Raw genomic sequence first — 14,515 nt, 5'->3', positions numbered from 1 at the left:
GCGTTTGATGGGCACAGTGGCTGCGCTTGATGGGCACAGTGACTGCGTTTGATGGCACAGTGGCTGCGTTTGATGGGCACAGTGGCTGTGCTTGATGGGCACAGTGGCGGCAATTGATGGGCACAGTAGCTGCGTTTGATGGCACAGTAGCTGTGTTTGATGGGCACAGTGCCTCCAATTTATGTTTTTTCTTTCAGTTTGAGCACCAGCCGCCACTGTATGGGCTAAATACTGAATTCCAGCACAGATTAATGATCTGTCAGAGGATGTTTGGAAGTAGGGGATCTTACCTTTGTGTGGGTCTATTAGGGAGGTAAGAGGCTGCAGTGGAAGGTGGTGGGCACAGAGGTGGAGCACTTTTTATTTGCAAATAAAGTGGATCACATATTAATGATATACATTTGACTGTAACAGATTTATTGTTATCAAGCACATATGTTTGAGATTTACATGGACGTTATTTATTGATGTACTTTTTATAGCTTATTGGATATAGTGTGGTTCCTTCTTTCTTTTGGGTTATTTACATTGTTGCGCTGCACTATTTAGATATTTTATATTTTGAGGTGTGGGAACACATGACAGCTGCTTGCGGTATTACATACACACTAGTTTATTTCCATATAATGGGCCAGATTCACAGAGATCGGCGTATCTCTGTGCGGGTGTAGCGCATCTCATATGCGCTACGCCGACGTTACATAGAGAGGCAAGTACAGTATTCACAAAGCACTTGCTCCCTAAGTTACGGCAGCGTAACGTAAATGGGCCGGTGTAAGCCCGCCTAATTCAAAGTAGGCTGGTAGTGGGCGTGTTGTATAAATTAATCGTGACCCCATGTAAATGAAGCGCCGAACGAACGGGGCATGCGCGCGCATGCTCAGAAGCACGTCGAAATTTACGCCGTAGGATACGACAGCTCAATGGCAACGACATGAACGTAACCTACGCCCAGTCCCATTCACGTACGACTTGTGTAAACGACGTAAAATCCGACGGCTGTTCCGTCGTCCATACCTTAGCATTGGCTGCGCCTCATATAGCAGGGGTAACTTTACGCCGGACGTACGCCTTACATAAACAGCGTAGCTTACTGCGACAGGCGCAAGTACGTTCGTGAATCGGCGTATCTAGCTCATTTACATATTTGACGCATAAATCAACGGTAGCGCCCCTAGCGGCCAGCGTAAATATGCACCCAAGATACGACGGCATAGGAGACTTACGTCGGTCGTATCTTGGCAAAATTCAGGCGGATCTTGTTCCCTGAATACGGCGCATAAATACGATGGCGCATCACAGAACTTATGCGGGGTATCAACAGATACGTCGGCGTAAGCTGACTGTGAATCTGGCCCATTGTGTTTATACATATGGGGCCGGATTCAGATACCTGAGCGTTTCTGTCTGGCCCGCGTAACGTATCTCCGATACGCCGCTCTAACTTTGGGCGCAAGTTCTTTATTCAGAAAGAACTTGCGCCCTTAGTTACGGCGGCGTAACTTATGTGTTGCGGCGTAAGGCCGCGTAATTCAAATGGGGATGTTGGGGGCGTGTATTATTTAAATCTAACTTGACCCTGCATTTTTGATGTATTATTTGAACGGCGCATGCGCCGTCCATAAAATATCCCAGTGTGCATTGCTCTAAATGACGTCGCAAGGACGTCATTGCTTTCGACGTGAACGTAAATTACATCCAGCCGTATTCGCGAACGACTTACGCAAACAAAGTAAAATTTCAAAACTCGGCGCAGGAACGACTGCCATACTTAACATTAGCTACCCCTCATATAGCAGGGGTAACTATACGCCGGAAAAAGCCAAACGCAAACGACGTAAAAAAAAAGCGCCGGTCGGTCGTTAGTTTCTGAATCGGCGTAAATCCTCATTTGCATATTCCTCACGTAAAAATACGGAAGCACCACCTAGCGACCAGCCTGGAATTGCAGCCTAAGATCCGACGGTGTAAGACACTTACACCTGTCGGATCTTAGGGATATCTATGCGTAACTGATTCTCTGAATCAGTTGCATAGATACGACTGGCGGAACTCAGAGATACGACGGCGTATCAGGAGATACGACGGCGTATCAGGAGATACGACGGCGTATCAGGAGATACGCCGTCTTATCTCTTTCTGAATCTGGCCCTTTGTTTTTACAAGCATGGACGTTTCTTTTTGTTTTTATTTTGATTGGTTTCTATGCACAGCTGCTGCAGATTTTTACACTCTCCAGATAAAGTAATCCCACTGTGTATTTTTTGAGTGTGATAGGGGATTTTTTGTTTGCTTGTTCTTTCAAAAAATGCCTTTGTGCATTGTTCTAAAGCTTTGCCCACTCTGCTCTACAGGCCTTTCTTTTTACTTTGTGGTGATATTTAGGAATGAGCCAGGTTTGGTCTTAGGCCCTGTACACATGGGCAAGAATCTCATCAAGAAAAACCCATCATTTTCCCTGACGAGAATCTCTTGCCGCCCAAGTGTACACACTGACCTTTCAAAAGAACCACGGTTCTCTTGAAAGGCAAGAACGCGGTGACGTCATCGATGCCGTTGCCGCCATCTTGCTTCACCCTACCTATGCCGTAGAAGCTACCGCGCATGCGTCAAAGTCATTTCGAGCATGTGCGGGTTTCCACGACGACAGGTAAGTATACACACTCTCGGGTTTCTCGTCGGGAAACAGGCCGTCAAGGATCTTGACGAGAAAAAAGAGAGCAGGTTCTCTTTTTTTCTCGTCGATATTCTGGCCAGATTTCCAGACGAGAAACCTGGAAGCCTCGTACACACGAATGGTTTTCTCGGCAAGAAGCAGTTTTCTTGCTGTTTTTTGCCGAGAAAACTGGTCGTGTGTACGAGGCTTAAGTCCTAACCCAGGTCTGATGAACCCATGGGAAGCTATACCATGATCACATTACTGCCAGCCCATTTAGCCGTGGCCAGGACATTCCTCACTCCTAAGATGTATGTATGCAAAAGGGTGAGGATACTGGTGACATCCATGACCTAATATGACCATATGACCGGGTGGAGAAATGTTCTTGCCATAGCTAATTGGGCTGGCAACTTTTCTACAGCAGTGATAAATTATCATGTGATGTGATGGTAAACTGCGATCATGCAGGCATTATCAGAGTTAATTAAACAGACACCTATACCATTGCAAGCTACTGTGTACACATTTTAATGTCACTGGTTTCTGAGTGGAAATAAATGACATCTCCCTTGCTGACAGTTACATTTCAAAAGCAACTTCTGAAGGACAAACATAATTATTTGCTAAGCATATACCACACTTTCAGGATAAAAACAAAAGTATAAATAGCTGTGACTACTATTTTAAAATCACCTTCATTAGTGTGTCCTCTACAGGCTGTAGAAAAAATTGTTCTGATATTTTAGGCTAGTGCTTATCTTTACTCTAATAGGTCCAATATTAAAAATAAACTTTTGCCATTTATCACTAAAATGAAACTCTAAGCAAGCTTAGTGATTTATTGCCAACATACAGAAGGGACAGGGATAGGCACTGTGAGATTTTCTAGTAGATAATGTACAGAATACAATGAACATGTTTATCTGACATATTATGTGACTCTTCTAGACAAATACAGTAATGAGCAGACAGGCTATTTAGCCGCTGACACAGTCTTCCAGATATGTGCTTCAACTTAAGAAATGTAGTGGTGTTTTTCATTACCAGGCTCCCTTTATATCCTTGCCGTCCAATGTAATCCAAAAATGATTCACAAAGACAGTAAGTGCTTGAACAATCACCAGCCAATATTATACACAAAGTAAGAGCCGTAACTTTATTTACAATATCCTGCACATAAAAAAAACTGAATAAGTTTCCATTAAAACATGCCCAGCTACTGCCCTTTATATGCCCCAATTATGGAAAATCTGTTTAGCTCCAATGCTGTTCACATTGTCTATTTTGAAAAGATGTTCTGAGCCCACCACTTGTATTCAACCCAGACATCCCAGATAGCCTTTCTTATGATCGTATGTTACCTTGGACCCAGGCAGGACTTTTCCAACTATGACATTTTGTTAACCCAGTGACTCGACATTTACTGACCTTTCCCGACTTGCAAAGACAGCATCAGGCCTCGTACACACGACCGAGGAACTCGACGGGCGAAACACATCGTTTTCCTCGTCGAGTTCCTTGTTAGGCTGTTGAGGAACTCGACAAGCCAATTTCCTCCATTCCCATCAAGGAAATAGAGAACACGCTCTCTTTTTGGCTCGTCGAGTTTCTCGACAGTTTCCTAGACGAAAATGTACACACGACTGGTTTCCTCGGCAAAAAAATATCTCCCAGCAAGTTTCTTGCTGGTTTTTGCCGAGAAACTCAATCGTGTGTACGAGGCTTCAGATTCACCTAAAGCTTCTACACTCCTATTTACAGATTAGTAAACACTAATTACAGGCATACCCCACTTTTAAGTACACAATGGGACCAGAGCATGTATGTAAAACGAAAATGTACTTAAAGTGAAACAATATATTTTTTAACTTCTAGGGTGTAGTGGGGGGTCAGGGGATGTAGTTAAGGTCTCAGGGGCTGTAGTGGGGGTGTCAGGGGCACACTGGAACAGAGCAGGTCATGCTCTCTGAGCTTAAGCTCCTTCTACTGCGGCTGCAAAATGTCTGTACAGTACTTGTAAGGCACTTTACATACAATTGCAGGTATGTCCTTACTCGCGAGTGTATGTAAAGTGAGTGTACTTAAAGCGGGGTATGCCTGTACCTTTCTTTTTGTACAGATCTTTGTGCAAGGTTATGCAGTATGTTTATATTGCCTCTATCACTACTTTACGGTTAGAGTAGGAGGTTGTTTCAACTTTTTTCTTTTTCTTTCTCTTGTCTCTTTATTATGGGTTTGACTATCTCTTTCCCATTCTAGTCAACTGATTAATCACACCGCTATTCCTTTATTTGTACAATCTATTCATGTCATGTAGTTCTCCAAGACAGTGTATACCTGCATTACTTCAAAATGTTAATGTTTCACATGTATTATCTTCTTTATGACTTGCAATTTTTTTTTATAAATAAACAATTTAAAAAAAAACATACCCAGCAATACCCATCATACTCAGGATTATTCAAATATAGAAAAAAAAATGTAAAGAACAGGAGGTGCAGGCAACCTGCAGCACTATGTATGATACAGCATTTTATCAAGACCAACATATCCCCCCATGGTCATTCTTAAATAAACCACTCCTGCATTAACAGCAGTTTGTGCTCTAAGATGGTTCTATCACTTGCACCATGATGGGGAGGGGGAATATTAAATAAATGATTCCCTATCTGCAATGAGGACTGGTACAGCAAACTATGATGATGGAAATGATAATAAAAGCCTAAATTTGTTTTTGCTACTTATACTGCTGGTATGAACACTGTGCTGCTTCTCAATAAGCTCACTGCTCTTGTTTTCTTTTCCCTCCTCAATCAGCTTATACCTAGAGCGCTGGTCCCACTTTCCTTGACTTGCATGGACCTATGGAGCCACCCATTCATGTGCTCTCATGCGAAACTGCAGTCTGACAAAGGGACACTCCTTGTGCTAGCAGACACAGGCAGCCTAAAGCCTCGTACACCCGATCGGATTATCCAACGGGAATTGTGTGATGACAGGCTGTTGGTGGAGAATCCGATCGATGTAACTCAAAAGGTAATGGTTCTTAGTACTTGTGGTTAAAGCCTGCTTTTGGAAGTAGACAGGCTACACATATATTTTATAATTCAAAAATAGATATGTATAGTATGTATCATGATAGGAGGAGAAATGGGGACTTGTGTGATATAGAGTCAAGGCTCGAACAAGGAATCATCAAAACCAATTGGAAAGGAAATGAGCAACCCAAGGTCACCACCATAGCTTGGTAAAGACAGAGGGCCAGATCCACATACATCTGCGCCAGGCGCAGTGTATCTAAGATATGCTACGCCGCTGTAACTTACTTTTGTTTGGTTTGAACTCACAACGAATCCGCGCCGTAAGTTACGGCGGCGTAGTGTATCTGTTGCGGTGTAAGGGCGCGGAATTCAAATAGAAAGTGATGGGGGCGTGTTTTATGTTAATACGTTGTGACCCGACGTAAACAACGTTTTTTTTTAACTGCGCATGCACCGTCCCTGGGGGTATCCCAGTGTGCATGCTCGAAATTAAACCGGAACCAGCCAATGCTTACGACGGTGACGTCATTCTACGCAAATTCCTATTCGCGAACGACTTACGCAAACGACGCAAAAAATTCAAAATTTTACGCAGGAAGGACGGCCATACTTAACATTGAGTACGCCTCAGAACAGCAGCTTTAACTATACGCCGGAAAAAGCCGAACGCAAACGACGGAAAAAAATGCCCCGGGCCGACGTATGTTCGTGGATCACCGTAAATAGCTAATTTGCATACTCGACGCGGATTTCGACGGAAACACCACCTAGCGGCCGCCGAAAAGTTGCATCTAAGATCCGAAGGCGTTCGAAGACGTACGCCTGTCGGATCAAGCTGAGATGCCGTCGTATCTTGTTTTGAGGATTCAAAACAAAGATACGACGCGGGAATTTTTAAATTACGCCGGCTTATCAATAGATACGCCGGCATAATTTCTTTGTGGATCTGCCCCAGGGACTCTATCTTGTAGAGAGGCCTTCATGATCCTGTACTTAATTTTGACAAGGCACAACTTGGCAGTTTTCCAGGCCTTTGCTAGCATTTGTTTACCAGCTGTTATAAAGTGCAGAAGGAGCCTAAATTGAAGCTTAGTGAACTCAAAGGTATTTAAATGAAGGATTGCAACTGTGGAGTAAAGGGTTAGTGGTCTGTCAAAGAGTGTAGATAGTATCCCAAACACTTTAGCTCAAAAGGTTCTCACTAGAGGGCATGTCCACCAAACGTGGAGATAAGTGCACATCTCTCCACACCCTCTGAATTGACTATGATTTATCTGTGACCTCATCCACATTTCCTCATAACATGCCACCTTAAATTCAGAAAATAAATCACCTATTGGTTCATGGATAGAACTTGTATGTTACAATTTCAGCTGCACAGCTATGATATGGTGAGAAAACATTGCAACTCATGGGTCTTAAAGCGACCCTAAATAGTTAAAAATAGGTCCACCCGGTAGTAGAAGAGCTAATACCTCTCTGGTAGCTCCTGTTTTGCTCCACGCTACACTATCTGTCAACACGTCTGTAACTTGAATTCTCTAACCCCAACATTACTTCTGTGTCCCCTAATGATCTATAAGGATCTTTGAGGATGGAGCCAAAGAAAGAGTGCAGTGAAAGATTTATCAATCATACACCACCAGAAATGTTGAATGCTGAGGAGTCTGATGGAGGCTGAAATGCTGGAATAAAATCCCTTGAATTTCTTACACGACTGATAGGGTTGCTTCTATTTTTGCATTGCATTTAATACTTTATCAAATCATACTTCAGGAATACCCCATGCTCAGTATACAAAAACACCTATTTTCCCAATTCCACTCACAATTATATTGCCTCTCAATAAAAGACAAATAATTCCAGAAAAAATCATATACTCAAAGTTACTGCCAATTTTTGAAAGTTAAAATGGAAAGAATAAGTATTGGGAAAATGTTTTTACATGATGTGTCACTGATAGGAAAGTGATCCAAAACGATTCACTAAAAACTGCAACCTATGGGGTATTTTAAGGATAAGGTGACATATGCTTGAACGTTTCTTGCTGATTTAATTATAGTCTGGTTGTAGCAAGAACAAAGATAGAATACCAAGCTTGTAGCGATGATTGTCATACTATTGATTGATACCTTCTATTGCAATTAGGTAATGCATTAATTACATGGGCAATAATCAGTTCCTGAGTACTTGTAAGATGTAAAATATAATTGTATTTATAGAATATGGCTTTCTTTTCCTGAGATAAACCACTTAAATATCTTATTTAATAATTCTGCAGTGTTAATCAGATTACAGATCACATAAATGGAAGTGTATGGGATATTGTTAAATTCCACACACATGGAAAAGAGCAACGAACATAGAAGAAATAATCCCGAAAAGTGTTCCAGAGAAACCTAAAATGGTTTATATTTCAATAACCTAGCTATATGGACACAGGTCCCTATAGACACAGTGCATTTATAGATAGGTGATTGATCAGATCATGTAACATTTCCTTGTGATACAACTTGTAAATGCTTGGCAAAAATATTAGAACCTGTACTATCCCTAGCCTTTTTTCTCTAAAGTTCCCATTTCCATCACTCTCTACAAGGCTTAGCACATTCATGTATATCACCTTCAATCTCAGCTTCCATCAGTACGATCCTCTTATACCAAGCTCAGAAATGCCTCATCTTTGAACCGCTTATATCTACAACACTCACACCTAAATCTTTCTCTCTCATCTCTGTAACTCTGGACCTTTTTTTCTTTTTGGAATTCATCATACACCTTTCTCCAACATCTTGAAGCCTGGAAGAAAATGGACTTCTAAAAACAAGTTATTCACTTAGATTAAAGTGACTTCAAATATTTTTAAGATGCTTTGGCTTGTTTTACACAGTGCTCTTTGCCATTCCGGCAGATTGCAAGCTGTAAAGGATCACCTGCCCAAGCTACACAGTGCCGCATCCTCCTACTTATTTCACAATATCATCCTAAATAACTTATTTTATTTCTTTTTTATAACTGGGGTGTAGCGCTAGTTTGCAGCTGTTCTATGCAGAATAGGTGGAAACATTTCTGTAAAGGCATAAGAAAGTCAATGTGCAGAATAAGAACCCACTGGGACATAATTCTGCAAATGTTACAGGTTATTTTTAACAAATTTTTACACTGTACTCAACATTTCTATAACACGTAAAATGTCCAACGTGGATATATAATTATTAATTTAAAAGAAAGCAAACTGAGATCTCCAGAATGCAACAATGCAGATTGCTAGACATTGCCTCGCTCATTATATGCTGCCTGTCAGCTGGTACGTTTTGTGTCACATAGCATCACTTAACTCACAGCTTCAGTAACACTTCCCAAATATTAAAAAAAGGAGTGTTTTCCTTTACAAAGTTTAATGGGATGTTCACTTAACAGGTAAATAGGAGGTATTTTATTTATTATAGGACCAACAATTTCCACAGTCACATCAGTCCCTGCCCTCAAAGAGCTTACAATCTAAGGTTCCTATATCACATGTGCACACATACTTGGGCCAAATTAGAAAGAACCCAATCAGCCTACCGGAACATCTTTGGGATGAAACCCATGCAAGCACAGGGAGAATATGCAAACTACATGCAGACAGCATGCTGACCGGGATTTGAACCAGGGACCCCAGTGCTGGGAAGTGCTAATCACTAAGCAGCTGTGTATATAATCAGCTTTCACTGCAGGCACACCCCTGTTTCATAAAAGCATGACCAAGCTACTCATTAATTTAATAAGGGAAAAAAGCAACGTGCAAACTTCGCAAAACCATAGCACCCAGTCAGCCAATCAGAATTTATCCTTTACCAACTGGACTGCAGTAAACTGACCAACTGATACTGGTTAACGCACTTCGGACGACATAATGGTCGTAATTTACATCCTTTACATTATCTTATGAAATAAAAGCAATAATTTACTGAATACACTAAGACACAAATTTGCATTTTCCCCAATCATCCAATTGGAGGTAGCAATTTGTGTTTTATGATATTGCTCTTAACCTTGCTGTGTCTTTAGAGGTGATTGCTGGTTTGGCATGCCAATACAAAGCTTACAATAGTAAGTAAATCATATGAGTCATCAGTTCATTGAGTAACATTTATATGGTACTTTGTTACAGTGTTAAAAAAAAAAAACAGGCTCTGATTAAACTAAAGAGATCTTGCTAGTGTGGCAGAGGACATTTTTGTCTCCAGGAAGTAATTATGCCATCTTGTGCCAATAGTTAAGTTCTACAGTAAATAGCTGTCATTGATGAGATATGCAGTTTCCCTGCTGGCTTGCTCTGTCAAGATACTAAGGAAGAGTCCAGTCAATTAGAAATCATGCATGCACCATTGAGCAATAATTTTCCATACCGCTGTGAAAATCAGCTCTACCATTCTAAATGCCCAGCACCAAAAAAGAGAAAAAATAAAATAGCAATGGTTCTTTGACTTCTCATTTACCTCCCACTTCAGAGGTTTGTCAACCCCAGACATTAGTCAAGTATCATAGCCTGCAAATAACAACAGAGCCACAAAGGCATATGACCAAAAGTATGTCCTGGAAAATGCCTGCACATGAAATCTGCGCCTTCTGCGCTAAGAAAACCTTGTGTCACAGGTACCATTAACCATCTCACTGCTCCACTATTCAGCAGGGAGAGCAAAGACAAAAGCTGCATCCTTGCATGCATTCAAAGAGGTACTCCGATCAGCCAGCCCTTTAAATTCAGACTATCCAGAGCAGGGGGGTGATTGCCTACACATCAAAACAATAGACGCTCAACTATAGCATGGTTTACGGCTATTCCTGCAAGCAGCAGGGTAAATGATGATATTATTAAACACATGCCCTAGTGATCTAACATAATATTAATCAACAAATGTATAATTGATCTGAAATAATGATATTAAACAGATATCCTAGTGATCGAAAATAATATTACTAAATGGATGTCTCAATGATGTTACATAATATTGTTAAACAGATACCTATACTATTATTAAACAGATACCTATAATATTATTAAACAGATACCTATAATACTATTATTAAACAGATACCTATACTATTATTAAACAGATACCTATAATATTATTAAACAGATACCTATAATACTATTATTAAACAGATACCTATACTATTATTAAACAGATACCTATAAAGTTATTAAACAGATACCTATAATATTATTAAACAGATACATATAAAGTTAATAAACAGATACCTATAATATTATTAAACAGATACCTATAAAGTTAATAAACAGATACCTATAATACTATTAAAATGATACAATATTGTACAATGTACAATATTAAACTGATGTCTCAGTGATCTAAAATAATATTATTAAACTGATGTCTCAATGATCTTACTGTACATTATAGTATTAAACAGACGACCTAGCGATCTTTATTATTAAACAGACGTCTCAATGATATGAATCATTATTTCATGAAAGACACCCTGCCATTCATTGATAGCGATATCACTGTTGATTGAAAACCAGGCAAATTCAAAGAGGGGGGGAAATTGTATGCATGGCAACCAATCAGCTTCTAGCTTTAGTTTGTTCAGCTAAGCTTTAAAAAAGAAACGTAGAAGCTGATTGGCTGCCATGTGCAGTCCAGTCTTAGTAAATTCCCTTTAAAGTCACTAATGCATTAATATATGTTTCTATATTTCTTCTGCTAGACAATCGCTGCAGCAACAACAGTACAAGAACAGTCATATCATACATCACACAAGTTGATTACAGTATCTATCTATCTATCTATCTATCTATCTATCTATCTATCTATCTATCTATCTATCTATCTATCTATCTATCTATCTATCTAGATATATACACGCGTATACTTTCAAACTGGTAACAACAATAACTGTCAAAATCCCCATGCTAGTAAGTGCTGTGGCATGTTCCCATGCTGTTTTTGTATTATAAAAAGCATGCAGACATCACATTGCACATCGCCTTATAAGTGGGCTATTTTAGCATAGTTATGTCCCTGTATAAAAGATGTCTTTGTGATAAGGCACCCCTATAGCATGCCTTGTAGAGGAGCAGATGTGCTGTGTAATGTGTGTGTAGCTGCTGGCAGTAGACTTACCTTGCTCTGCATAGAGGTAGTAGGGCAGAATGAGAGCCATGAGACAAGTGAGGGTGCTGCAGAGCCCCATGCTGTGTGTACTATAGATACCCAGAGATGCTGATGCTGCTGATACTGATGCTGCTGTTTGGAGCTCCCAGTTCGGACTCAGGATGCCCCATAATAGGAAGAGGAGGGCGGTGCAGAGCCGGGATGAGCAGCCAATGAGAGAGTGGTGGAGGAGGGAGGCAGCACGTGTTGTGTCTGTCTGAGGATAGGGAGTGCAGGCAGAGTGTGCAGGGTGAGCTGGGAGTGATCAGACATCATACTACCCTATACAATGAGGGGATGAGGATCTGCGTGCACTGACTATAGAGAGGATCATTGGGGGCTGTGCAGCTGGAAGAAAGCCTGGCTATGGAAAGGACAGGCTTAGCTCACCTAGCACACACACACACACACACACACACACATACATACACTTGGCTTTCAGCTGCAAGGTGATTGTGTGCACAGAGCATAGTGACATTTCACATCTCACATAGCAAATGAATGGAAGAATGGAGAAGTGCAAGGCTGACCATACACTATACAATCTGATTGTCTATTCTCCTTTTGGTGGCCATACACCTTTCAGTTCATGATCATTTTTTTTCCAGATCGATCTTCTCTGATAGGAGTGCTTCATCTATAATCCGCAACTCATCTGATCGATATGTCACACACGGGGAAGTAGAGTCTGATCAACAAGATGCGATCATAATTATGGATCGATCGCAAATTCAATTTTTGCCGTGTAATCTCATAATCTGATCAATCGAAATACGATCGTATTCATGAGCAAAGTATCCCATTGCTGCGGATCAACAGAAAACAAGTAATCATTTTACCACCCTGGGGGATCTACCCTGTTTGAGTCTGACATTGCATATACGTTTATAATGAACGAGCGCAAAATCGCATCAAGCATAGTGCAGCTTATTCTTATTCATAGGCTGCTCTATCCACGTTGAGCTTCACGTGTTTATTTAAACAGGCGATTTTTAACAATGAATGGTGAAATCGCATGATTTTGCACATGTTTACAAATCGCTAACGTGTGAATGAAGGCATAGCCATATCCTGTTGATTTTGAGGACCCATTCACACCTGAGCGTTTGAAAAGTATATTGCAGTAATTTTTTCAGGCAGATTATAGGTGTATTACAGGGAAATTACAGGTACATTACAAGCACATTACAGGCATATTACAGGTGTATTACAGGGGTATTACATGTATACTACAGACATATTACAGGTGTATTACAGGCATATTACAGGTGTATTACAGGCATATTACAGGTGTATTACAGGCATTTTACAGGTGTATTACATGTATAATACAGACATATTACAGGTGTATTACAGGCATATTATAGGTGTATTACAGGCATATTACAGGTGTATTACATGTATAATACAGACATATTACAGGTGTATTACAGGCATATTATAGGTGTATTACATGAATACTACAGGCGTATTACAGGCATATTACAGGTGTATTGCACGTATACTACAGGCATATTACAGGTGTATTACAGGCATATTATAGGTGTATTACATGTATACTACAGGCATATTACAGGTGTATTACAGGCATATTATAGGTGTATTACATGTATTATACAGACATATTACAGGCATATTACAGGTGTATTACATGTATACTACAGGCATATTACAGGTGTATTACAGGCATATTATAGGTGTATTACATGTATACTACAGGCGTATTACAGGCATATTACAGGTGTATTACATGTATACTACAGGCATATTACAGGTGTATTACATGTATACTACAGGCACAGGTGTAATACATATATACTACAGGTGTATTACATGTATACTACAGGTGTATTACATGTATACTACAGGCATATGACAGGTGTATTACAAGCATAATACAGGTGTATTACAAGCATAATACAGGTGTATTACAGGGAAATTACAGGTATATTACAGGCATATCACTGATGTATTACATGCATATTACAAGTGTATTACAGGCATACTACAGGCATAATACAGTTGTAGTACAGGCATATTGCATGCGTACTACAGGTGTATTACAGGCATATTACAGGTGCATTACAAGCATAATACAGGTGTATTACAGGGAAATTACAGGTGTATTACAGACATATTACAGGTGTATTACAGGCATATTACAGGTGTATTACAAGCATAATACAGGTGTATTACAGGGAAATTACAGGTGTATTACAGACATATTACAGGTGTATTACATGCATATTTCAGGTGTATTGCAGTCATACTACAGGTATATCACAGGCGTATTACAGGTATGTTACAGGTGCATTACAAGCATATTAAAGGCATATCACAGGTGTATTACATGCATACTACAGGGCTTTTGCCCGACCAAACTCACATCACAACTGTGATGAAACTGCAAAGAAATTACTACGATGGGCATACACACGGTCGGAATTTCCGATGGAAAAAGTCTGTCTGACTTTTTCCATCGAAAATTCCGATCGTGTGTACGAGGCATTACAGGTGTATTACAGGCATACTACAGGCAAATTACAGATGCAGTACAGGCAAATTATGTATTACATGGATATTACAGGCATATTACAGGTGAGTTGTCAGTTGAGCAGTGGTATTTTTTTTTTTGCATTTTATTATTTATT

General features: G+C 40.1%; 1 protein-coding gene across 1 annotated transcript in view; it reads right to left on the bottom strand.

The window, feature by feature from the left end:
• The window catches only part of LOC120926917 (ephrin type-A receptor 7-like), a 118,478-nt gene extending 106,371 nt beyond the window's left edge, over window positions 1-12,107 (bottom strand). Inside the window, exon 1 of the mRNA XM_040337216.1 lies at window positions 11,835-12,107. Coding sequence (XP_040193150.1) covers window positions 11,835-11,904 — 70 coding nt within the window. The 5' untranslated portion in view covers window positions 11,905-12,107. The remainder of the gene's footprint in view (window positions 1-11,834) is intronic.
• Window positions 12,108-14,515: the final 2,408 nt, after the last annotated feature.

The sequence above is a fragment of the Rana temporaria genome, chromosome 2 (assembly GCF_905171775.1).
Source record: "Rana temporaria chromosome 2, aRanTem1.1, whole genome shotgun sequence".
In the NCBI taxonomy this organism is placed as follows: domain Eukaryota; kingdom Metazoa; phylum Chordata; class Amphibia; order Anura; family Ranidae; genus Rana; species Rana temporaria.
The sequence above is the reverse complement of the archived record's forward strand: the minus strand, read 5'-3'. Positions and strand labels throughout refer to the sequence as shown.